At 38.3% G+C, this 27925-nt stretch overlaps 2 protein-coding genes across 3 annotated transcripts in view; one reads left to right on the top strand and one right to left on the bottom strand.

Moving 5' to 3' along the window:
* LOC129734621 (uncharacterized) overlaps positions 1–27925 on the top strand; it is a 250217-nt gene that overhangs the window by 21554 nt on the left and 200738 nt on the right. The window lies entirely within an intron of this gene.
* On the bottom strand, positions 217–27562 carry LOC102052076 (protein fem-1 homolog C). Of its 2 annotated transcripts, none has more exons than XM_055698013.1 (3): positions 27080–27562; positions 25407–26130; positions 217–10500 (listed from the first exon to the last, which is right to left on the bottom strand). In XM_055698013.1, the coding sequence occupies exons 2-3, from the start codon at positions 25948–25950 to the stop codon at positions 9191–9193; spliced, it is 1854 nt and encodes a 617-aa protein (XP_055553988.1). In that variant the 5' UTR covers positions 25951–26130; positions 27080–27562; the 3' UTR covers positions 217–9190. The 2 variants fall into 2 exon arrangements, with proteins under 2 accessions (XP_055553988.1, XP_055553991.1); XM_055698016.1 differs by having other exon boundaries at positions 27177–27562.

Here is a 27925-nt window from a genome sequence, read left to right as displayed (position 1 = left end):
TTTAAGTGCTTGGGCAGGAGACAAAGACTACAAATTCTAGGAAGGTTATTGGGTTTAAAGTTGGGTTTTTTTTAATATATATATACACACACATATACATTCTTGATTAATAAAATACCCACCTCTATCCAAAAGCAGCTAACTTCTTCAGTTTGAATAGTAACATCAATATTCCCAGAACTCAACCATCTGAACAATTACTGAATTGCCTCTCACTGTAAGCTAAGAAATCCTTTATTGGAAGGAGAAGCATCAGCCATCTTTCAAAAAACATATAATAATAATAAAAGATATAGACAATATCACTTAACATTTTCTTCTTGAGGTCTTTATTTTTTACAGATAAAGGAAATGGGTTATTTCAGTTGTCAAGAAAGAATTCTTGAGTTGAGAAAAGGATGTGCATTCCTTCCCAGTTTGTGAAGTTACTTTCTTGAACAAGAATTTATTCAGCATCAAGTTGCTCTTTAGTTTTCTGATATTGTTGCACAATCCCTAGAACATTTTTTTGTTTGTTTCTGTCCATGTTGGAGTATTTCCTCACTTCAAGAGTTCTCTTTTATCCAAGTAGATTGCTGAAGACTGGACAGTGCTGATTAACTCTGCCTAGAAGATACAAAGTTTGTACTGAGAAGCCTTTTATAGAAGACACTTCAGTGACTTCACATCAAGCACAGAAGGAGATCACAGAAATTTTCAGCACCATGTCAGGGAATACTTCAATGACTATGCGTAAATTCTTAACTACTAGAAAGAAAAAAACCTACCATCTCTACTTGTTTCTTTTCCTGAGGTTGAAGTTTGCTAACATTACTGAAGTGTTATTTCAGATTTCTTTTCTAACCTGGGAGTTTATGAAATGTGAGTACAGCCACTGATACTTTATTTATAGTAGTTGCCTTGCATTGCTTTTTGCCACCAATATAGTAAGGATACTTTGTTTTCCTACTGACTGTTCTAACATCTTCTCACCACCACCATCACCCCCAAATAAAATTTACCATTACCTTGTAAATTAGTCTGGTTTTGCAGCAGCAGCATGCCCTTCTTTCATCACCGAGAACTTTTTTTCCTGGATATTTTCTGCCAGCGTAGAAAAACATTACACTGTTGAAGACTAAATGGAGCACGGTTTTCAAGGAATTATCAAGAAAGAGTGGCACCCCACCAGCTTGTCTCTGTACCATTTATGATTAGAACAATACATTCAGGCACCTAGACTGATGCTCATCCTAGCTCCTGATCATAACTCAACTCAAAGTAGGCAGCTGCCTAGATCAACACACTGCTTCTTGCCTCTGGAGAACAGGAGCACCTATTTGTGGCATATGATGCACAGACTCTGAGAGCAGATCGAAGACACTCAAAGACACTTTATTAAAATCAAGCAAGCTTTTTATACCTTTACAAGGGGCTGATGTGTCAGCTTGTAACTATGCTCAGTAATTTTCCACTCTTAGCTCTTTTTTCTATTGCAGACACAGCAACTTAGCAACTCCCTTTATCTACAAGGCCACAAGCTCTGCAGACTACTCCGTATCTTAAAAGTTTCTCTTCTTGCTCCCATGGCTTCCTTCCAACAAGCATAACTGTGTCTCTCTCCCAAGATCGGTTTTTGCTCACTGACACCGTAGAGCTAGCTCAAGAAATACCCACACCTGTTGCCTTCTATATAGCTTGCTCTCCACATTCACTGCCCCCTGCCCTTATTGATATTGTTGACAGAAGGATCAAGGCGGGCATGAAGGCGATGGCTGCTGTGTACAGGGGAAGGAAGGGGCCTTTTAGCAGCAGCATGAAACAGCAACCTGGTGGATAAACTAGTGTAACTTAGGAAGACACTGGAGAAGTGACACATTAAAGGAAAATTTTTCAGAAGCCACAAATCATAAAGACAGCATGTTTCAAAGAACCAAAGCATATGAAAAAGGTGCTTAAACAAGTGCAAAGCTTTTAAGTAACTTCTGCATGGGAAAAAAAATATTAGTGTTACTGATTCTATGATGAGATTTGCTTAGACTTATAACAGCTTACATCAACAACAACTGCATAGTACTCATCCACAACCTCACCTAAGACATAATATGTTGCATAGAGTGAATAGGAAAGACTACATTTCACATTAATGAGGAGACTAAGCAACAACATAAGCATCTTTACTTTGAAGAACCAGGCAAATGAATAATAGACAAGCAAGCTGAACCCTACATTTCTTCCAATTCTCTCTTCCTAATACCATTTAGAAATAGCACAAACTGCTTAAGGCATGGCAAGTGCTTCCCATTTCAACATGGGCCTGGAGTCAGTCCAGATGTGGCAGAGGAAGATTGGGAAATGGGAAACACCTGGGAGCAATTGGGAACAGTAAAGGCACAGAGAACACAATGAGAAACAACAATGGAATGGCTAAAAAAAGGTCATCAGAGGTGGAGGGAAATTTGAACTCATAGGTTTTGATGTTTGAATAGCTACCATTCCTCATCCTCTGTACCAGACTTTCACGAAGAACTACACATCACTGGCAGAAAGGGGCTGACTTGTTTGGCAGCTGATTCCAACTATGATTGCAACACAAGGGCAGATGGAAAAGGCAGAGTGGACAGCTAAGTTCAGTGAGGATAAAGGCAAGTGAAGGCAATCTCTTCCCCAACAGGGAGGGAAAAAAATGTTTTTAGAAGGCTCTACAGAGGGATCTGTACAGGCTGGATCAATGGGCAGAGACCAACTCTATGAGATTCAACAAGGAGAAGTGCCAGGTCCTGCACTTGAGTCACAACAACTCTACTCAATGCTACAGTCTTGGGGAAGAGTGGCTGGAAGACTGCCTGGCAGAACAGGACCTGGGGGTGTTGGTTGACAGCAGGCTGAACATGAGCCAGCAGAGTGCCCAGGTGGCCAAGGCCAATAGAATCCTGGCTTGTATCTGAAACAGTGTGGCCAGCAGGACAAGGGGAGTGATCATCCCCCTGTACTTGGCACTGGTGAGGCCACACCTTGAATACTGTGGCTTTGGGCCCCTCACTACAACAGGGATATTGAGGTGCTAGAGTGTGTCCAAAGGGCGGCAATGAAGCTGGTGAAGGGTCTGGAGCACAAGTCTTATGAGGAGCAGCTGAGGGAACTGGGGTTGTTTAGTCTGGAGAAAAGGAGGCTCAGGGGAGACCTTATTGCCCTCTATAGCTACCTGAAAGAAGGTTGTAGACAGGTGGGTGTCAGTCTCTTCTCCCAAGAAACAGACAACAGGACAAGAGGAAACAGCCTCAAGTTGTGCTAGGGGAGGTTTAGACTGGATATTAGGAAAAACGTCATCACTGAAAGGGTGGGTCAAGCACTGGAAGAGGCTGCCCAGGGAAGTGGTTGAGTCACTGTCCCTGGAGGTATTTAAAGGATGTGTGGATGTGGCACTTAAGAACATGATTTAGTGGTGTGTCGCGACGGAGGGAAGACACAGCCACTCAGTATGAGTGATCAGCAGACTTCGTTTATTGTCTCTTACAGTCACCTTTTATGCCTTGTTATAATTAGCTCATACATATTACAAAAGTTAAGCTCATTATTGGTTAGTTACCTAAATACCAAGTCCGCCCCTAGTTTCTCTTCTGTAGTTATCTGTTCCCACCTGCAACATTCTTTTCCCACTGCAATCTTCCTGTTATTGTGTAACTTTTGCTTTACTTCAGATAAGCTGAGAGCGATGTGCATTTTTGTCCAGCCAGCTGGACTATGTCTATGTGAACTTTTTCAGCTAGCCAGTTATCCACAGTGGTGGACTTCACAGTGTTAGGTTAACAGTTGGACTTAATCTTAAAATTGTTTAGGTTGGAAAAGATCTTTATCATTCTATGATTCTAAGTCATCACAGCTGGAGAAACACTTCCGCACAAAGAAAAATCAGGGAGTTGGAAAATTAATCCCAGGCATGGAGAGATGACAGATTTTGCATAGGCATAGTCCAGAAGTTTCTGCTGCATATCTAAACATCTATCATCACCTGCAACTGCAGAGAGATGAATAATTACGTGATTCTTTGAAGTTCTTTTTTTTTTCCTAATTAAGAGAATCTATACTTGATTCAGTAAGTCATCTATGCAACAATTATCTTACTGTGAAAGCTCTGGACCAATTTTCCTCATCCAGTGCCTCATCTTCTTGATGCTGTTTGTTACCAGTGAAGAATAAATCTAGATAAACTCTGAAGTCTACACTGCCTTTTAAGTATATTATGACTACTGCTCTAACTATAAAGATCTCAAAATTCTGATGGTAATGTTCTATAGAACATAAGACTTTTGAAGAAGTCTTTAATAAGGATCTTGCCATAATTCTTTAATCCTTAGAGTATTTCTTTTTCTCTTTTTAAATTATGGAAGCAATGGTAAGAGACTTCAAAAGCTATAAAAAATAATTTGTGCAACTTTCTTGGAAAAGCATCTGTTGCTTATTTATTACAAGATCTTACTAGTTACTTTTGTTTATGCTATAAACAAACACTACTAGGTTTTAACAGAGTTAATAGCATGACCAACTGCATTTTCTAGAAAAACTGTGAAAGTGTCTCCTGTAATCCTCTAGTTTAAACCTTTTCCTTACTACTGCCCATCACCAGATTTGAAAGGTTTAGCTGGACCATCATTTCATAGTAAGAGAATGAAACATGATAGTCTGTTTAGGGTATAATAATTAACAAGATAATCAAAGTCTAAAGCTACAGCATTCACATTTAACTATTCATACTCAACTGAAAAAGAGGTTTAGCAATCAGTATTACAGTAACCCTAAAGAAAACAGATATATAGACTCAGACAGGTGTTATCCAAAACATTTTTAATGTAATCTGCATTTGGAGCATAAAGAGTAAGAGCAGAGAGATATATTTGTTACTCCTTTTTAAAAAAAAATATTGAAGCTAAATTAAGTAGAAAATGCAGTATTTCAATACACGGAATTGATATATTTGAATTTATAATTGAAATATTTCAATTACATGGAATTTCCCTGCACAGGAAGTCTTTGTGGTAGAATGGAACACAGAGTTAAAACCAAACAAACAATTAACTTCTCATTCTGCTCACTGAGGGTTCAACAATTACTTGCACACCCAAAGCAAAGAGATTTGAACAATATAAAACAAACTATATTTAATCTAGTATGTCTCCATCACATTCCTCAAAGTTACTTTGAAGCATTAAATACCACTTCATTGTAGTCACAGAACACAAATTAGTGTTAAGTCTTTGTACTCACATTTTTCAATATTTTAGAGCATAGCAGGTATCCCACTCTATAATTCAAAGCACAAGAAAGCTATTTCCAGAGTAGCCATATCCTGCCACTATTAACTTACAGTTGATGTGAAACTGAGAAGAGGCACATGTCTTTCCTATTAAGGTTTTTATCCTTTTGTAAGAATTTTGCTACAGCATTCCATTTCTTCTATAAACTCCACTTTTTAAAATGCTGTCTTAATTTCAACCATTTTCAAAACAACTGTTAAGAGAACTTTTGGTATTTAGGTAATATATAAAAATACCTCCTATCCAAGGACTGCTGCAGAGTATACATGGAAAAAATAACCACACTGTTGCCTTGCATTTTAAAAAGTGCCTTTATACCATGTGCTTAACAATCAGAACCTCAGAGACACCACAGACAGCTGGAATCTTGTTACTGACATAAGTGATATAAAAATGGAAATCTAGTTTTAGGATTTGGCAAGGACAACTTTTTTAAACTACAATACTTTTCATCTTCCTGGCTGAAGTACTTCAGTGGAAGCCCAAGAAAATTAGAAGGAAGAATGCTTTGAGTATTTATTAAAAAATAAATCCAACTTCAGAGGTCTCAACAAGCAAGGGGGTATCAGTATCCTTGTCTTTAAAAATACATACCTGCAAATTATTTAATCAATTTTTATATCTATTTCACCCCCACAGGGCATACAATTTTTTCCTCAATGTTCTCAATATCTTTATGGGCTGGGAGCTCTGAAAAAGTACTTTTAATTAAAAAAAAGAAAGGAAAAATAATGAGTTAATATGACAAAAAAAGGATAACAGTTTTGTGTTTTATGAATGCTCTTTAGTTTCTTGTCCTTACTGCAGTTTGTGTTTAGCTAGCAACACTATTGCATTTAGCATCAACATGTTTCACTAAAATAGTCTTATTCCCATCTCTGAATGGGAAATAAGAATAAGAAATAATAAGAAAAACAAAACAGAACAAAAAAAAAAACCAAAACCAAACCCATACAAAACTTCTATTCCAGAAAGTTGATATCTATACTTAGGTGGAGACATTCATGGTTTGAATTAGTGACTGAGGGGCTAGTACCCATTAGCAATGACCATAGTGGCACAGACATCTCAGACAGGGCCTACTGTCCTTACCCTCTTCCCCAATCAGTAAATCTTTAACTAATCCTTAACACATAACCCAACATAGGCTCTGTACAGGTTTATTTTAAAATGAAGCAAAAATTAAATGAGGTAATGTACACGTTCAGGGTTAAATAGAAAGTGGAATTAAATGCATTATTTATCCATCTAGTCACCTAAACTTGAATATCTGACATAATCAGTTAAGAATTCAGCAGATAGCCTCATTATTTTGCAAAATTAAATGCTGAACATAGGTGATAATATTTAGGATTGATGTGTATCGGTAGATATTTAGACAGAATTACAACAGTAAATCATTACTTTGTAAGTTAAAAACAAACAGAAAACCCCCAAACCCAAGTAGCTAACAATAAGCCCTGTAAGGCCTGGCAATTTTCACTAATTTACTAGATATGTATTAGATAGCAATATGCTTTCGTTTCTGGGGTGTTTTCTGAACTTTGCTAATAATAGCAGGACATAACCCCATATTTTTTTAGTTCTATTTCTGTACTAATAATCTCTAAATAATTTTAAACAGACTATTACACAGTTATAAAGACAAATTCAAATTGCAAGCACTAAAGAGCTGTACAGATTCCAGAGTATAAAACAGTGATCAAAAAATCCCTTTCTCTGTGACCTATAGAAAGAAGACTATTTTTATTACTTGAAATATAATGAGGAACATTTCTAGCATGGTATGATTTGTTGATTACACCAGCTTAGTAGAGAAGCATATAAAAAATAAGAAATACAAAATCAAACTACTTGTTCTCACAAATAACAACTTGGGTGGCATGTAGTTTAATAATTACAAATCAGAAAAAAGTCAGCCAATTTAATAGAAGTTTACTGCTGCACATTTGCAAGAGAAACAAATAGGATTTTCTTATACTCAGAATTTCATACGATACGGGTATGCCATGGGACAAACAGGTGAAAGTTGTTTCAAAATGAGTTTGAAAGTGGCACTATACTAACAGCACTACTTTCAACATATCTTTGTTTAAAAGTATCCCAATATTTTCCCCAAGAATGGCTAAGCTTGTTACTGTACACCAAGAGAAACCCTGAAACAGCCAAGCAGCAAGGATGAACTTTTTTTAATATATATACTTATTTATAGTCAAGACATTCATCATCAACTTAACCAAAAAAAGAAAAATGCTTCAACATCAAATATAAAAAAACCCTCCTAAATTTTTCCCCCCTTTATCTACTTAATTTGGCTTTTAAATATCTCTACCAACAACAAAAGCCTAAATCAACTTGTTGAGTTTCTGGAACAAGAAACCCATTTACTGCCCATCACTGAAATAAAATGAAATTAAATGAATCATCAAGTCAACAATATCCAATATGCTAGAATACTAAATTTGCAGGTAAACTGTATTCTACTCAACACAAGTATTTTCACTTAGACATTTGCAGGGCTAATGTACCATAATAAATTCTACTGTTAATGAACAGTAAAGTGCTTGTTTATATTAAATACCTGAATTTCACTCTCATTTATGAAATTATTTTATAGAATTCTTAACAAGTCAAAAGAGCCCTTTCCATTGTAAAAGTTAAGCTATTATGCAAGTATAAAAATAGGTAAGTTTGATTAGGAGCTATATATACACAACAGAACTGCTTTTTCTTTCAGTACAGCTGACAGATAAAAGAGATGGAAAAACCATGCATTTATAAAGAGATTTAAAATCAAGAAGAGGACACTGCTATAGAATTTCTGTTACTCTGGCATACATTCATTTACTATGTCATAATGATGCCTATATTACTGGACTGATAAGCATCACATCACCAATGTGCTTTAGTTTCTTTTGTAGCTTAAGAAGTTGATTTGTAAATTTAAACTATGACATACATTTAATCTATTTCCTCATTAGACTGTATCATTAAGTTTGAGGTTCAACATTGAACAAACTTTACATCTAGTCACATAATCAACACAAGCAAGACATTACTGCAAAAGGAAAGCTGTCAGTTGTACATGAAGAGGACTCTTCCCCTAACTGCATGATGTGAGAGAACAATTATCAGATTAAAAATTCAAGTGGATTACCACGAGAACAAGAGAGATTTTTCCTTCTCCCAAATTTAGCACAGATTTCCAGAGGTTCAAGAGGAAAGCAACATCAGTTACAGCTAGAATAAAACAGTTAAACCCCAGTTCAGAAAGGTGATATGTAGCCCCAAAATTTGTCATGTTACGAAGGCAGCATTCTCAAAAAGAGCTCCAAACAGAACTGCAAATCAAAATGGGCATTTAAACTGAAATTGGCCAACTGCTGCACAAAAATATGTTCACACACACACAAGTCACATTTAAATCAGTGCATAGAGAAGATAAAAAGCACTTATGGTAGTTGCCAATGTTAACAAGTCTATACAACTTGCACGGTTTAACAAGTCCATAGAAAAAGAATAGAGTAAGAGTAGAAATACTCAAGCAAAACCAAAAAAGATGGCCCTTCAACTGTATAAAATCCACACAACAGTTGTAGCAAAAAGACATCAGTGGGAAATATTCAACTCGGTTCTAAACATCCAACAGGCACATAAGATCAGAATAGACAAGCCTCTGGCCAACAATTTAAGAGTCTAAATATGGCACATTATTTCTAAATAATCCACAAAATATAATATATGGCATATTCAAATATTGGTTAACCAACTCTACAGATGCGATGCTAACAATGCTTTAGCTAGTGAGAGCAAGATGAGGCAAAGTAAGGGAATACTGGTCTATCACAACATTGCCACCAAGTCATGCTTCAACAACAGCACTCTGGGACTGCACACTATCCATGGAGCAAAACAAATTTCTCTAGTTTTTCAGGAATGTGTCCTGCATAGCATATGTTATGATTCACTATAACACGAGCAGCAAGACACTGCAACGTAGTATGATTTATAGGCTGGATTAAGTTTTTTGCCATTTTCTTCTCATCCAGCAAATCACTAGCAGTTTGTTTATGTGAGTTTGTGGCATCAAAGTGCGAACCTGACTTGATAAGAAAATTCATGATGCCTGGATGATTGTTCAGCGCAGCAATATGTAAAGGACTGTTGTTATCTGAGTCTCTGACATTTATATTAGCACCACATTCCACCAGGACAGCAGTAACTTGTAGAGAGGGGAATTTACAAACTGGGTAGCGGCCCACACATGTAGTATTCTTGTCAACAGCAAGGTGAAGTGGACTGAAGTTATTCTTCCCTCTAGGCTGAAGCTTAAGAAACTTGTAAATAGTCTGTTTCTTAAAATGCTCCTGTTCTGAGCTGCAAGGTACTTTTTCCAACAAGCAAATTAAATGCAAAATGATAGAAAGGGCTTTGTTCAGTTGTATTGGATCAGGAGGGCACTGGATTTGCTTCACAGCCCGCTCTATTTCCAGAACACTTTTGCACAGTATACCCATGAGATCATCAAATGTAACAGTACTTCCTAGCAGGCCTTTTGCCCTGTCCTGCAGCATGAAGGAGAAGAGTTCAACAAACGATAGTAAACTGCTCGCTGTCATAGGGCTCAGTGGATCTAGATTGCTCTGCTGCATGTCCAAAGCATATTTCCATAAGTTGATGCATTGCTTAAAGTTTCCAGAGTCTGCATAGACAGCACCTCTATATCTAATATAGTAGGATGTATCTGGGTGAGAAGGACCAAGAATACGTTCCCTAATTAATAGTGCTTGCATTCTCATCTCATCAGGGTCTGCAATAAGATTTTCTAGCTCTTCTGAGCTGTTTACCTCTTTAGCATAATCATAGGCCATAATTAGTGTTTGTGGCACAGGTTTGTTCAGGATACTAGTCCTATCACTGTATCTCATTTCCATAGCTCGCTTCCAGTATTTCAAAGCGCCAAGCAGATCTCTCTTTTTGTCCACAAATGTTGCTCCTAGAAGTTCCAGAGCATTTATACATTCTATCTTACTGGTCTGTTCATGTTGGGTCAGGAAGTCCACAATATTTGTGTGGCCCGTCACACTGGCTGACAGAAGAGGAGTCATTCCATAGCCATCCTTTTCCATCTTAGCACAATACTTGAGAAGCATCTTCATGATCTCTAAACTTCCAGATTCTGCACAGTCATGTAACGCAGTGTTTCCTAGCAAAAGAAAAAAACAATTACATAAATCATAATCAATTTATAGTCCAAATATCACCACACTAATAATTAAAAAAAAAGAAATAAAATCTGCTTTGACATCTACAGACTATGAAAGGCTTAAATGACAAGTTAAAACATTCAAGACCTGATTAAAACATCAAGGCTACCCCAGGCAGTTATAAAAATCAAAATACTTGACGTTATTACCCAAAAGAATTAATCAGATTTTTAAGGACACTTATGTCTCATTATTCAAAACTGAAACCAGAATTCTCTATTACATGAGCAATTTTGTATCTGCTTTCAAGTATAAAACAGAAACCTAAGCTTGCCATCTGAAGTGGTTATATTTTCCCTTCTTCCCTTGTCAAATTTCCTTCCTTCCTCCCCATCTCCATCCACAATTAAAAAAAAGATAAGATCTGTATAAAAATTAAAGCTGTGCTAACTCAGCATTGGCCTTGCTCACCTCTACACTGTACCTCTTCCTTTCTATTTCATCCAAAGCCTTTGAATAAAGTGTTCCAAGGTAATAATTGTACACAAAGGCAAATACAACTCATCACAACACGCCCTGGGGCTTCAGAGAATGCCAGAATATTCTGAGGGACCTGCTTATTTTGTCAAGCCTATGTATACACGCAAACTATTCTTAGTACTTTATTAGGTCTTTATCCTGAAGTCCCACATTAACCCCTCTGCTCAGGATTCCCAAAAGCCAAAAAACCCCAACAAAACCAACCCCAAAATCTCAAACAATGCCTTCAACACACAACATACAGTCATTTATCCTATAAATCTTATCACTTAAGATTATTTCTCATTATGAGAATGTGCAATGTCATGCTAAAGGCATTCAGGTGGCACTCACACTATGTGGTGAAATTTCCAGCAAGCACTAGTGCCACCTGACTGAAAAACATTTGCAGCAAATTAAAACCACTACAGTTAAATATTTAACTACTATGCTTCAAGTAGAAGAAAGTTTTGCTTAAGATCATATATGGAGTATTTCACTGGGGGAAACAGGAAGATGGATGACCAATAACTCCCTCCCTAACATAATAAAGCCTCTTGCATGGTTGATTGCTTTTAAACCCACAAAATTTAAATCTAGCTTCTTTTTCATATACTACAGTTCAGCCTATCATGGTTTAACCCTAGCTGGTAATTAAGTACCATGCAGCTGTTCACTTACGCAGAGGAATGGGGAGGAAAATTGGAAAGGCATACCAACTTTTCAGCTTCCCACTTTATTAACATGAAAATAATTAACAGCATACCCATGTAAGAATCCCACCCACCCCCACTCCCCAATTAAAATGTCTTATACCACTAGCCTTGCAAATTCTGGTTTACCGGACCTTCAGATCATCAGTATCTGTTACACCATCGGCAAGTTTCCACATTCTCAAGCGAGAACTCCTTTTCCAAGGATTCTGTACATTCTTAGTCACTGATTTGGCTTTTAAAAAGTTCAGAGAGAAAGTTTCCTAAAACTTCCTCATTTGTATTTTTGGCAGAGTTTTTTCTATGCCAACAAGACACTGATTTCCAGTGGACTTTGACAGAACTGAAATAGGGAAACAAAGCAGTAGCCTTGAAATCTTCAGTTGATGTTTGGGAAAAGTGCATTTTTGTAGGTATACAGCCTCCTGATCTCAACAGCTTAGATTTACCTTTATACATTTTCTTAAAGTACTTCCCCCCTCCCCCAGGCTCCAACCTCTAGAACGTGCAGTTCACTGTTTATATGAAGAGTGTTTAGCCAGTAAAACTCAAATCAGTCCCTAAAGCATGCCTGAGATTTGTCTTAAAAGCTGAACATTGCATTGAAATAAACTGAAAATAAGATGGACATAAAGGCTTTCCATTAACAAATTAATTCTGCCCAGAATGTATTGTTCATGCTGTCTTAAATAGGTTAAATTCAAATGCAAAAATATTTGACATTGGTACATGTATATATCTATCTACAAGAAAAAAGGCAAAAAAGAGGGCAAAAAGATTCATATTTGTTAAATACACTTCAGAAACAGAAATTTTGTTCCTTGTTCTCATTCCACTTATAAGAATTTGAGTTAAGTTTATGTAAATAATCTTGGTATCTTCTAGCTTTTTACTTCACAGCATTCTTATTTCCTTTTTAATGAGAAACTTGGTAAGGGGGTATGAAGTCAAAGTTGGATGAAAAAAAATCAAAATTCAGAAATATCAGGTGAAACCATGATGACCATCCTCTAAATTCAATACCTGCTTGTCACAAGCAGAACCAGACGCTTTAGATCCACAATACAAACCTCTATCCTATATTTTGAGTTAGATTATCAAGTAGTAGCTTGCTTTTATCTTCTGTAGATAAACCACTAGTATAAGAACAAGCATATCCAAGAGTTTTGGGAGTTTTAGTATACAGCAGAAGGATGTAGAAACTCAATTTAGATGTCTATTTAGATGAAAGTGTTAACGGGCACAGAACATTTTGCCTCTGTTCCCCTGCTAGCATTCCAACCATCCTCTCCTCACTTTCTCTTCTAATCTTTCACTTCCTGAAACTTTACATGTAAAATTAATCTGTTGCTGCTTCCTCAAACTTGCTTGTGGGCCATTAGAGGAAGAACTGACAGCACATTTCAAGACTTGCTTAACACTGTGAATTCCAGTAACCAGAAAGAGTAATAAGGAAGAACAGTAGTTATTCAAGACAAGCAGAGTCTCAATCCAAGCACACTGGATAAGGATTTAGCTACCACATTAATCAACTTCATACCAAAGGCACGCAAAAAGCTATTTTCAGATTAGGACTAAAGGTTAACAGGTTTTTATAATTATAGTAGAACAGGAGCTGTGATCACATTTTGTCTCCTCAAACAATTTAAGTGCAAGTTCTAAATATTAAAACCCCCCAAAACAACAAAAACACCAAATCCAACCCACAAAACATTAGACTGTTTATCAACATACAGCGAGCTTAACTTGCTAAATGTTCTTTTTCCAATACATTTCTGAATAGTGGCCAACTATTTTACTATCACTTAGAAAAAGCAGAGGAAGACACCACACACAAAGTGGCACCCAAAATTATCTGTTAGATTAAGACTCATGAAACTAAACCCAGGTCTTAATAGGAAGTGATCTTCAGTCTCAAATACCCTAGGCAATCTTTTGTCACTAATGGAGCATTAAGTCAGTGACTGAAGCTTCACCTATAAACTGGTCTGGTCACACTACAGTTCATACAGAGACCAACAAAATTTCCAATCATAGGAACAGATTTTTTCCAAGTTTAGGTGGATTAAAAGTTTGGTTTGCCAACTGTAGTTTATTAACTATAATTCCTTCTTTATTATGGAAAACTGTTCGTACCTCCAGATTGACAAGCATGAGACCTTTAAAATATTAAGATGGAGAGAGATCAAAAGCAGACAAATACTCAAAACCAGCTTGCCAATGCACAGGCACATTATAAAAGTAATCTTGCTGTGTTGAAGAAAGTCCAGTTAAAACTTAATTATAGCTGTCAAACCAGAAGTCAATACTGACTGACTCCTCTGGACATTTACACTTCTGGAACACTCAGTGATGAAGCCAAAAACAGATCCACCTGAGTATAGGCTGAGCCAACAGTTAACGTAGCCAGTTTAGGGTATATTCATACTACCTCACTCACAGCAGAGCTCTAAAACACTAGAAAGGTCTTTTGGAGGGTGCCAATTCTTAATGCCAATCTAGACATGGCTTGGGATTAAAAAGATTCATAACTACAAGTGTTTGCATCAATGTATGTCAGAACCTTGTGTTAGCTGGGCAAATTTAACTAACATTTAAAATGCAAAATGTTAGTGCATGTAGTTTAAGTTATATTTGAGGTGTTAGTCGATTTAAAAAATAAAAAACCCTCTCAAAAATGTTTTATTACAGACCATAGCGTGCTTGTTGAAATACTGACGTAATCCTTAGGTCACAAATATTTAATCTTTATATGTTATCACATGTTTACAATCCTTTACTTTCTACCTTCAAGTCAATATTTTTCAGATAGTTAGTCATAAAAAAAGCATATTAAAGAAAAATCAAAATGCACTAGTAACCAAAGTTTTTATAATTGCTTGACAGCTATTGATATACATCTTGCTAGCTTTGATAATAGGATCAACAGCAAGCTATTCATATTACACACTGTAAATCCATCACCATATAATGCTGCCCTTTACACTCTTTCATCAGTTGCCAGAGATGTATGCTATGACACTGATAGTGCAAAAATTCACACAAATTAGGTATAGCCATTGCCTACATAAATTCAGGTACAAACCAACAGTTAATAAGTCATTAGTTTACAACACAGCTATGCAGAACATGTGGAAATATTCCTAAAACACCAAGGATTTTCAGTACTCTCTCCACCTGGATCTCCTTCTGTCATGGTTTAACCCCAGCTGGCAACTAAGTACCACACAGCCGCTTGCTCACTCCCCCCTACCCCCAGCAGGATGTGGAGGAGAATCAGAAAAAAGTAAACCCCATGGGTTGAGATAAGAACAGTTTAATAATTAAAGTAGTAATAATAATAACAGTAATGTAAAGGGAAAAAAGAGAGAGGGGAATAAAACCCAAGAGAAACAAGTGATGCACAAAACAATTGCTCACCGCCTGTTGACCGATGCCCAGCCAATCTCCCAGCAGCAATCAGCAGCTCACAGGCAACTCCCCCCAGTTTATATACTGAGCATGATGTTCTATGGTATGGAATTTCCCTTTGGCTAGTTCAGGTCAGCTGTCCTGGCTCTGCTCCCTCCCAGCTTCTTGTGCATCTGCTATCTGTTCACTGGCAGAGCATGGGAAACTTGAGAAGTCCTTGATTTAGAGTAAGCACTACTTAGCAACTAAAACATCAGCATGTTATCAACATAATTCTCATACTAAATCCAAAACACAACACCGCACCAGCTACTAAGAAAAAAATTAACTCTGTCCCAACTGAAACCAGGACACCTTCGTTAAGAAATTTGCTTTTTATTAGTATTATAATTTACTAAAACAGCAGTTACTAACAGCATATTAGAAATAGGGTAATTTTTTAGCTACTTCTATTATATAGGCCTTGGAGACCACAGTTATTTCAAGCAATGCACAAACTACTAAAGGATAGCAATTACCACTAAAGTTTAGTGGCTGCACCTCACTTCACTTTGAATGTAACAGCAGCAGGAAAAAAATATTATAGGAACACAAGTTTCCATAAACTAAAAGTGGACATGAGCAGACAGATGTAGAGCTCCCAACTTAAAACAAACAAAAAAACCCACCACCCAACAAAACACACAAACCCCAACCTTAAATAATAAGAATTCCAGCCATCTACCCAACAATTATCAAGTATTAAATTTGAGGAAGAATTTAAGAGGACACAGCAGATAGACCTTGAGTTAGATATTAAAACTATGTTCCACACGTTACCCATAAATGCAACTGTTCAAATATAAGGATGGCAAATCAACTATTATCCACTTCAAAAATACTATATTGTCTACAGTGACGGAAATAAAGCGCCTGAACACTACTGCGCTGGTTTCAGCTAGGATAGAGTTAATTTTCTTCTTAGTAGATAGTACAGTGCTGTGTTTTGGCTATGATGTGAGAACAATGTTGATAGCACACTGATGCTTTTAGTTGTTGCTGGGTGATGTTTATACTAAGTCAAGGACTTTTCAGTTCATTGGGCCCTGCCAGTCAGAGGGCTGGAAGGGCATGGGAAATTGGGAGGGGACACAGCCAGGACAGCTGACATGAACTAGCCAAAGAGGTATTCCATACCATAGGACATCATGCTGAGTATATAAGCTGGGAGAAGATGAAGGAAAGGGGGATACACACACATTTAGCATTATGCCATCTGTCTTCCCAAGTAACCATTACACATGATGGAGCTCTGCTTTCCTGGGGATGGCCAAACACCTGCCTGACCATGGGAAGTGGTGAATGAATTATTTCCTTTGCTATGCTTGCATGCATGGCTTTTGCTTTACCTATTAAATTGTTCTTATCTCAACCCTTAAGTTTTAAGATTCCTTTCCAATTCTCTTCCCCATCCCTCTGGGTGAGGGGGAGTGAGCAAGTGGCTGTGTGGTGCTTGGTTGCCAGCCAGGGTTAAATGACGACAACTATCTATGCAATTCTGTGGTTAAGTCAATCCAATTTTTGTAACAAATTATTTTATTAGTAAAAAATTTAAAACAACAGATCTACTGCTGTATTAAAGAGGAAATAGGCTGAAAAGAAGCAAGTGTCCTTTGAAAGTCATTCTCTTTGATAAGCAGCTAATAGAAACACATACAGAGATGTTGGTCAAATTTTTTAAGCATTCTTCAATTTAAGGATGATTATTTCAAAGCAGACTTCATTAAGTTTTCTTAATCCAGTTCTAATTTTTATGTGATCTGCTGGAATTTGATCACATGTAGAAGCTAGCTAGTATTACAACATGAGAAACTTCTAATTCTTTCACAAGAATAAAATTGTACCGGAAATATGATGCTAGTCATAGCACTTCTCTGCTAGAGAAAGTGCTGTTATATTGCAGTATACTGTATTGCTAATACTGTTTTCTATCTATAAAAAAACTCTACTGTTCATACCACCTAATAGTGTTCTCTAAAAACAAGAGCAAAAAGGAATAATCCAAATATCACAAAGACACATTAGGGGGAAAAAAACCATCATACAAACTGATGTCATAGTTTCATGTTTCATTCTTTCATTATATTCCTACTTTTACAAAGGTAGTATGAACATTACACAAATGCTTCACATATCAACGTATCACAGAACTAATTCCCGAACTATCCAGTCTTTAAATAATAATTTAAAAAGTAGCTCATTTAGGGAAGTGCATCTAATGAAGTTGTGTCTATATCAGAAAGAAATTATTCTCAAAATAAGCTGGTAGCTTGTGACATCGGGAAGAAAGAAATTGAAGTAGTGACACAAAGTGATTTCCCTTAATTTGCCACAAATATTAACTACATTCACTACCCAGAATTTTCAAAATGATTCACCAAATTTCTTTGTAAGTTTAAAATTTGATTTAAAAAATATGATAGCAGTATGATATCATACCAAAGATCTCTTCCTGAAAATACACTCAGCTGCTGAATTTGACACAATGGTCAATCCTTCAATTAATTTTTTTCTTCATATGTTCAAAATAAACCACATGTATATATTTTTGCAGTCTCACAGATGAAATCAATCAACTTTGTAAAGTGAAGTTGTTCATAAAACAATGAATTTTTTAATTTTTCATTTTATGCAGAGCACTTGAGGGAAATAATTTATTAAAGCTGCTAGAAGACACTTTCAAAAATCAAAAAACGCATAGATACACAGTGCAAAAGAAAACTGTTTTACATATCTATACTTTGTATACATGACTGTGCTAGTTCTGGCTAGAATGGAGTTAATTTTCTTCATAGTAGCTAGCATGGAGCTATGTTTTGGATTTGTGCTGAAAACTGCTGATAACACAGGGATCTTTTAGTATGCTGAGCAGTGCTTACAGAGAGTCAAGGCCTTTTCTGCTTCACACCCCACCCCACCAGCAAGTAGGCCGAGGTGCACAAGAAGTTGGGAGGGGACACAGCTGGAACCGCTGAGCCCAACTGACCAAAGGGATATTCCATACCATATGATGTCATGCTCAGCATATAAAGCTGGGGGGAGAAGGAGAAAGGGGAGTTTGTTTGGGAGTGATGGTGTTTTGTCTTCCCAAGTAACCGTTAGGCATGATGGAGCCCTGCTTTCCTGGAGATGGCTGAACACCTGCCTGCTGATGGGAAGTAGTGAATGAATTCCTTATTTTGCTTTACCTATTAAACTGTCTTTATTTCAACCCACGAGTTTTCTCACTTTTACTCTTCTGATTGTCTCCCTCATCCTGTTGGTGGAAGTGAGCGAGTGGCTGCATGGTGCTTTGTTGCTGGCCAGGGTTAAACCACAACAATGACAAAGGAAAATTAAAGGTATGCCTTCCTTTTAAAAATAAATTAAATAAAAATTGTAAAGAACTGTTAACCTCAACAAGTTGTTCCATGTTCTGTAATGGAACAATTGTTCCATTGGTCACAAGAGTACTTAATGATAACTCATATTATCAAGATTAATAGTACAAAGTGGCAATAACATATAAAATATTGTGAATAATTTCAACAGGAACCATTTTTTGCATCTGAAATTCAATAATTTATTCCTTGTGACCTGCAAGGAACAACTGGGATGCCTCTTTCTCACATTGCCAAGAGTTGCACTTCAAGATATTTATAATAAATTTATAAATTTGAAATTCTGTCTAGGAGCTGCTTTATGAGAATGAAAACAGTAAAGTCATAACACGACAAGAATCTGAAGAACAAGGAGTTGAAACAGGGTCTTCTGTCAATCCTTTACTAATTTCACTAACACTAAGAAATGTCTCTTATTCCAAAGAAAAAATTTCTAATAAGGCTTGTAAAAGTGCACAGCCGCCCTCCTAATGGAGCAGGGGGGGGAAGAGGCTGTTTCAAAGGCTGTTTCAAAGTTTCAGTGTCCTTCTAAAAGGAAACTGTTTGCCCTTACTACAATGAACACTGTTGGGGAAATTTTATGGTACCCCTTGAGGCAAATTAAACACATTTGCGCTTAAATAGAAAAAAAAAAAAAGAACAATGCATTGGGCAGAGTCCTACCACCATAAGCAGTTCTACAAGGAGTCTGCAAAGACTCGTCACAAGCAGATTCCTTATATACACTCACAACAGCACAAATCAAACGAGTGGTTGCATGGGGTACCTCAGCCTGGGTCCATCCCCCAGCCCAGCCTGTTCCTCTTTAAAAGGACAGACTGCATTTTCAACTTCTTCCATCATTTCCCTGAACTTGTCAAAAACAACAAAAAAAACCTAAAGAAAAGAACAGAACATATCACTTGTGTTTAAAGTATTCACTATTAATTCAGAAATACAGATGCTTGCAAAGAATTCTGGAATGCATTTGTTACAGTGTACAAAAAAGTCTGCATTTCCATCTCAGTCTTAAAAGGCTCATTTAGTCACAAGGTCTGATTTCACTGTGTTTTAGCTAACTCTATACAAATCCCAGTATAAACATTAATTTCAATTGAAGAAGTGACTCATTCTGTTTAAGCTTCAACTGATTCACAGAATAAAACAACTTTATCCTAAAGTGTTTCCACCTTTGTTGGTTTTTCCCCAACAATACTTAACATTTATTTCAACAATGTTTAGAAGACATGTAGATGTGACACTTTAGGATGTGGTGGTGGACTTGGCAGTGTTTACAGTTGGACTCTGATCTTAAAGGCCTTTTCCAACCTAAATAATTCTGTGATTCTAATACAATTACAGTGACTTAAGAAGCTCATTCAAATCTTTGGTTTACACTAGGCTGTATTAATCCAATTTAACCTACAACTCCCCAATTTCTACAAAGTTGGGCCTACAAAGAAACATCAAAGTTAGATTTTTGTATACAGTCCTGTTAGTGTGCTTCACTCACGTTCTGGACAAAGTCAAGTAAAACAGCTATCTAGAGAAGGCCTATTTTGCAATGGTAGAAAACTGGTTTAGAATCTGAGTGGTTTTAACCAGCATAACTTCCCCACAGACACAAACTGAGTACATATGTTCAATTAACTTGGCTTTAAAAAATAGTAAGGAAAAAACCTAAATTTGATACCACTGTATCATCTAAAACTTAGTTCAGCTTTCATGTCTTGTTAGATCTTGTCATCTTTGCTGACAGTTTAAGAAAGAAAATAATGGGTTTTTTACAGTATAGACACTGAAAAAAATAAGTTTATGTATCATCATAAACCCCTCAGCTAGAAAGATCTTCAACCTGAGCTCCACAAAAGGTAGTGGAGCACTGCAGAATGGGTCTTTCAGTGCCCATTTCCCAAGAGGTTTAAAACACCCCAACTGAAAAAGCTGTTTAAACATTTCCAAGAGAATATTCCAACTTACACTTCAAGCCACCTGGATGGCTAGAAATGAACTCCCTGTAGACCCTGCTCTGTGACCTCTTATCAGATGACAAGGGAGCTATACCTAAACTGTATTAAAATATTAACTTCATTTTACACAGACCAAAGACCAACATATAGAAAATACTTGATTCTCAATAGCCTGGATAAACAAATCCACAACACTTCTAAGAGAGAATAAGCCACTACTTCCACAAAAAACTACAAGAACTTTTACCATTTCTTACATTCCTCCCTTCCCAGATTCCTGGAAAAGCAGACAGACTGGAGGAGTATTCCAAGTCTGCAGAAGCACAATCATAAGAAAAAATATCTGTCTATAAGGGAAAATGTTTTTAATTTCAACAAGAACTATTTTTTGCATATGAAATTCAATAATTTATTCCTTTAAAATGTATCTTTTGTTATTTTATTTATGGATGCATGTACTGAAGTTGTTTCATACAGCATCACACAAAATATCTACAAATTGCAGTGCAGAGCATTATGTAGTATCATCCAAAAAAGGGAAAAAAAAACCCAAACAAAACAGATACAAAACGCTTTTTAGAACAAGGAAAATTCATAAGGTGGAAAAAATATTTGGAATTTTTGTTTTCTTGTTTTTTTTCCAAAATTAATCTTGGCAAGCAGACAAAACAACTCAGAAGAGAACAAATCTGTCAAGATTCCTTGATGTTTACTTCAAGGGAAGATTAATTATTTTTCATGTATACTTAACTGCACTAGTCATATAGTAGAGTGTGCATCCATATAATCCTCCTACTTCTGAGTCTGCCAAATCTGTAAAAAAAAATAAATATCCAAGTATTCTGTCTTGAGTTAGACTAGAGGTGTAACAACCCTTTAAAATGGTTTGCATGCAAAATATCTGTTGTGGAAATTAATTTTAAATAGAAAATCCAATTCCAACACACACAGTCCCAGGTAGATCACCAACAAATCCCAAATCCGCAATTTTGAGGCCCAACAAAGACTGCTATCACTTGAACTACAAGAGCAAGCATCTCCCTCACCCCACACAAACACCAACTAGCCAAAAGAGGACTGCAAGGAAACACTTCAACAAAACACTGACCCAAAGCTCCAGAAGTCTATTAACACTGTAAAGGGAGCACTATCCTTTAACTACAGATCATTGGCAGCCATCACAATGCAGCAGAACAGAAAACTGCATGCAGCCAAAATGCAGAATGTTCCTCCTGATCCAAGCACATGGGTAGGTGGTCTGTACCTCATTTGGAGTTTAGTTCTAGGGTTCTTCCTCCTCATGAAAAAAAATCATGTTTCTGCTACTACAGCATTATCCATACTATTCCTTATTTAAGATCAATTTTTTTTTAATTAAAAAAAAAACCACAACAAAAACCCCAAATTAATTTGCTGTTTGAGACCTCTGTTTCATACCAGTGAAACATATCAAGCCCTGTTAGTTTTAACCTGCAGCTTCTCAAACCAGTAGTGTACTGGAAAAACCTCTGAATCAGGAAGACAACACCAAGTAAACTCACACTGGAACACTGCTTTAACTACTTTCTGCTTCCCTCCCCCCAAAAAAGTCTTTAATTCTACAGGTATCTGATATTTTCCACAATTCTAAAAGAAAGAGAAGAGGTTTTTTTACCCTGTTTGTCCCTGGAACTATCAACACTTGAAAACATATTTTCACATTTTCCCCAGCTCTAGAATTCTCATTTTTTAAATGTGAATAAATTCCTACCTTACAATAACAAAATCTACTGAAAAAGCCTAAGGGATAGTTAGAGTAATTTTACCTTCTCACTCTTTCCCTGGTTTCAAGAATACCTGGAAGAAAATCTCTAGTAATCTCCCATATCAGCATTTTTCTAAACATAGTAAAATTACGTTAATTTTGTTCTTTAAGCAGCTTTGTAATTTATGATGCAGCGAAATTGACAGTAGCTAAAGCTTTCGCATCTTTCACAGAGCAGTGGGCTTCTCCATGAACGTCCCAGAAAGGGGTCTAGTTTAGATACAAGGATAGCAAAAACTTTACTTGACTAGAGCTCTCCAAATTATCTCCCTACCACAAGCACCCCTACTCTGTCAAGGGAGCTGTTAGACAACAGGGAAGAGCAGAAACTGAAAGCAATAGACAGAAACTGAGGTAGAATATGACAATGTTGAATGAATCCTATTGGAAACATTCATTTTTGAAATTAATAGCTAGTGAGCATTCTTGCAAAACAAAGTTCAGGTTAGTTGTTGAGCCTCAGCCATTGCAACATCCATATTGTTGTAATATTTAAGGCTACCAGTTTTGCTCAGTTCTTTCGCTTTTCCACCGCTGACTTTCACAGTTTACAGCACTTTCTCTCTTCCTTTAACTTGCCATTGCTTATTTAATAAATTCAGAGACCAGACTGCTTCATGATGCCAAAAAAATATGCTCATGTCATATCAGAGAAGTATTTGTTTCCAAACATAAAAAGGCAGTCCATACTTGACTGATATATGTAAACACATGCATTTGTACATACTGTAGTTCAAAAGATAAAGTTAATTTTTATGAGCTAAAACATATCCAATCCAACACTTCTATTATTATTAAAAAAATCTGTTAATACCTTAGGAAGTTTTGCTCATGTGCCTAAGTTGTAAGTCACAAACTGAAGGAAGCAGAGAGGAAAGAATTAAGATCATAAAAAAACCCCCAACCCTGAGAGCAGCGAGAAAATCCTCAGGAGTGCACAGCTGCCATTCAGTCATTTAAGCAAATAAAAAAAATTAATGCACTAGTAAAGTGAATAGTAAGGATGAGTAAATTAAAATCTACTCCGCTGACACAAAAGGAAGGAATAAGAGATCCACAGATTTATTTTTTTCCTGTTAAATCAGGTATTTAGCAGCTCTGCTCTGTTCATACCTACCATATAAAAGTATGTTTTAAACTAAAAAAAAAAAATATATATTTAGCTTGTTATTCCAAGAACTCAGTCTTGAAACATGACATTTTTAAACATCCCAAGTCCATGATTCATAGGCAACCCTAAATCTTTACAAAGATAGATTTATTTTGCTCTGCTCACCTCTGTGACAAATTTTTAGTTTAGCTTTCTTTATATTAAATCCACGTATCTCCCTGACTTGCAGAAAAAAAGGCATATTTAACTGAACAGCTTTGTCAAAGAGATTACTTTCTTATTTGGCATTTAACAATACTGTGCAATAAGCTAGGCACTACAGGTTTTTCTGTCAACATATACTTGAAGTATATTAGACCGTTAAAACCGTAATGAGCCGGAAAAGGGCAAGTGAAGTCTTATGCTACAGAAAGATTTATTAGCAAATGTATTAAGCATATTAAAAAAAAGCTGCTGAGACACAACCCTGACTCAATGAGCTAAAAAGTTAACCATAACCTGCAATAATCAATATGCTTTTTAGGCCAACATCATATTCACATACAAGTTTAAGATGCAACAAATCCCAGCAATTTGAATAAGAAGTCCACATGAACATGATAACAGCAAAAAAAGGACATAAGTCTTCACTTTGAACAATGTCAAGATAATTGTAAAACAGAGACAAACAGATGTTCTTCATGATCTACAAACCACTGGAAGACTTTCTGTTGTGATCACAGTCACATGAAGCTTCATTTCCTTAATTCTAAAACACATTTTTGTTTACTAACATTGAAAAGAAAGATCCAAAAGCATTCAAGAATTCAAGGGAGAGGAAGAGTAGAAAACTAAGTGATTATTCATTTCCAACATAGAAAATATTTTCCTTTATGCATCTTTCCCTATTCTAGTCTTAGTGCAGATGATACAAAACTGGGAGGAGTGGCTGATTCACCAGAAGGCTGTGCCACCATTCAGTGATACCTGGACAAGCTGGAGAATTGGGTGGAGAGGAACCTAATGAAGTTCAACAAAGGCAAGCATAAGGTCCTGCACCGAGGAACAACCCCATGCACCAGTACAGGCTAGGGGTTGACCTGCTGGGGGGCAGCTCTGCGGAGAAGGACCTGGGAATTCTGGTGGGCAGCAAGTTGACCACAAGCCAGCAGTGTGCCCTTGAGGCCAAGGCAGCCAGTGGGATCCTGGGGTGCTTTAGGAGGAACATGGCCAGCAGGTCGAGGGAGGTTATCCTCCCCCTCTACTCTGCTCTTGTGGGACCACACCTGAAGTGCTGTGTCCAGTTCTGAGCTCCCCACTTCAAGAGAGACAGGGAACTACTGGAAAGGGTCCAGTGGAGGGCTGCAAAGATTATTAGGGGACTGGCACCTCTCCCTTATGAGGAAAGGCTGAGATGGGCCTGTTTAGCCTGGGGAAGGGAAGACCGAGAGGGGATCTTATCAACGTCTACAAATATCTTAAGGGTGAACGTCAAGAGGATGGGGCCAGGCTCTTTTCAGTAGCGCCCAGCAACAGGACAAGGAGCAAAAGGCACAAGCTACAACACCAAAAGTTCCATCTGAATACGAGGAAGAACTTCTTTACTTTGAGGGTGACAGAGCACTGGAACAGGCTGCCCAGAGAGGTTGTGGAGTCTTATTCTCTGGAGACATTCAAAACCCACCTGGATGCAGTCCTGTGCAACCTGTTCTAGGTTAACCTGCTTTAGCAGCAAGTTGGACTAGACGACCCCCAGAGGTCCCTTCCAACCCTGACCATTCTGTGAAAATGTATCAATTTAGAACTACGTTTTATAGCCATTATTAAATAAGTATGATGAAAAAACTTGTAAAAAGATAGCTAGACACACTTAATCTCTTACTGGAAAAAACATTCACATTATGAGACTAGAAGAATATTTTTGGGTGTCAGTCTCCTAAAGAACACATGAGTAATTTCACCCCTATTTACCACAAGGAACACTGAAACAATGAACTTACCTTTAACACTTTTTCTGTTAACATCAGCTCCTTTTTCAAGTAAATACTGAGCAATTTCTTTGTGGCCTTTGTAACATGAGATCATCAAGCACGTATGCCCATGACGGTTTGATACTTCCAAGTCTGCTTTGTGCTCCACAAGATATTTTACTATTTCCAGGTGACCATCAAAACAGGCAGCTCTAAGCGGAGTTGAACTTGTTAGAGTTGTGTTATTGACAGATGCACCATGATCTAACAGACACTGAACCACCTTCAAGTGGCCAGCAGCTGATGCTGCCCATAATGGTGGAGCTCCCTCAATGGTCTCACCATCAAAATTAACTGAACCACCAATTTCTATAGAAGCAGAGCAACAGTCCAACAAGTATTCCACCATGTCAACGTGCCCATAACGGGCTGCCATCAAAAGTGGTGTGGCACCATTGGTTTTTTCTGAGATTAGTAAGGCCACCTCTTCTCTAGTTTTGCTTGCAAGTAACTTGGAAAGGAGCCGCAGCTTGCCATCACAAGCTGCATTGAACACTGCTGTCTTTAAATCCATTTAGTCTGTACCTCTTTCTTGAAGGATACAGACCTGCTTTTTTCAGAGTCACAAACAAAAGCTTATTAGAAACACACAGCCCAAACAGAGTATCCCCAACTTTTTCTCAGATCAGGCAGATGGGACAACATGGAGACTCTAAACGAGGTCCTGACAAAGCACAGGCTGCACTTGGTAACTCTGCAAAAGAAAAGAATTCTGAATGTTTTTACTTTCTACTTCTCAAATAAGTACATACAATTACATTTTTTCTACAGTTATACTCAAACCACTGGTGGTGGTGCACCAATGTCCAGCTGACTTCCATGGGACTTCTCTAGACTGCACAGTGCCCCTTAAGGAAAGATGTTGAGCAGAAAGCCAGATCCTAGCAGTGCAGTATCCATACCATTGGCACGAAAACACTTTCCCCTCACGACATAACAAACCCTACACTTGTATCAACTTCTGCTTTTAAGCACAGCCTAAACAAAGAACCATTAGCGCCCACCCACCCCCACTCCCCCCATCCCCCCTCAGGTTCTCTGCGGAGGCCCATGCTCACAGACACACGCGACCCCGTGTTATCTCCACCCTACTGGCAAGGGAACAAGTTCAGAACCTGACCGGAAAGACGCCCTTGCCAGAGTAGTTTGATTTAGTATCAGACACCAAAAACCTGAACTTTCCCTTCCACCACAACCACCCTCAGCCTGCCCAAAGCCCCACCCCCTCCCCTCCAAATCTCCTCCTTCAAGACGACACCGTATTTGCCTCCCACCCCAAAGCCACCTACACGCCCCTCTCCCCCCCCAGGATTACCCCCGATGCCTCTCTTCAAATCGTCCCCCTCTTTTCCACTCCAAGTCCAATAACCACTCGCCCCCCAAGCTCACTCCCTAACCTGGGCAACCCTCCCCATACCACCTCAGGGTCCCCAAAAAACCCTTCCCAGCTTCCTCAGAGCCGCTCCACACACAACGGCCGCGACAGGACGGCCTCCACCGCCTGCCCAGAACCGGAGAGGCAGCAACAGCGCCATCGCCCACGGAAAACATATCTGTGAGGAAGGACCCAAGGGTGCGGGCTACCTCCCCAGAACACCACCGGCTCTCTCCCGCCGAAGTCACCCTCACAAGGAAATACCCACCGCCTCCCGCACTCCGTCCAGCTCTTTCACGACAAACCTATCCCCACAGCAACTAGCCTCCACCACTAGCCCAACATCTGGGCACAGCGGAACCTACCAAACACAGCCCGGCCACCACCAGGCCCAATGAGAAACACGCCTAAGCGCCGCCAGCCACTCGGAGCAGGACAGGAGGTGGGACTACGCAGCCGCTCAAGCTACACCGAGAGCGGGGCGGTGCTGGCGATGTGGTAGCTGTCCGCTAGGGGGGTGAGCGAGTTTCCTGGCACCGCCCTCCGCTATAGCGTGAGTGGACTGACAGAACGTAGCGGGGAGGAGGTATGGTTTGGTTAGGTTAGCTGTGGTATGGGGACAAGATAGGGGGTGTCCTTTTCCCCAGACCGTGCCTTATTTTCCTTTCTCTAAAGTAAAACAAAGGGCGGAACAGCGCTACAGCGGAGCATGCACAGGTGGGGAGAGATGTCGCAGGGGTGAGGGGACAGCGGGGGGCGCACGGTACCGGGGGAGGGGCGCTTCCATGGAGAGCAGTAAAACCCCGCAGGACTGCAGGAGGAAAACCCTCACGGCTGGCCACGTGTGGATCTGCTTAGCAGATCCGGGCAATAAACCCATCCCTTGCAGAGGGATGCAAAACCAGCCCAGTCTGGAGAAAAAAAAAAAGTGGGCGTTTTCTCCTCAGAAATAGATCAGTTTACTGCTAAATTGAACAGGGTAATTAGATGCTCCTTCATTTAGTGGGAAAGGCAGCCATGAAGGCTTGCAGTGCCAGCAGCTCAGAGGCAGACCTGTTCACCTGTGATGTAGGCCAGAGTGAGGATCTGGTGTGGGGGCTCCAGTGCCTTCCTG

Source organism: Falco cherrug, chromosome W, assembly GCF_023634085.1.
Source record: "Falco cherrug isolate bFalChe1 chromosome W, bFalChe1.pri, whole genome shotgun sequence".
Classification (NCBI taxonomy): Eukaryota; Metazoa; Chordata; class Aves; order Falconiformes; family Falconidae; genus Falco; species Falco cherrug.
This window is presented reverse-complemented; position numbering and strand designations above follow the sequence as displayed.

Coding starts and splice junctions, on each gene's coding strand:
- LOC102052076 (XM_055698013.1), bottom strand. CDS start 25,950: ATGGATTTAAAGACAGCAGTGTTCAATGCAGCTTGTGATGGCAAGCTG. Junction 10,501..25,406: donor TAACAGAAAAAGTGTTAAAG/GTAAGTTCATTG, acceptor TTCTTTTGCTAG/GAAACACTGCGTTACATGAC.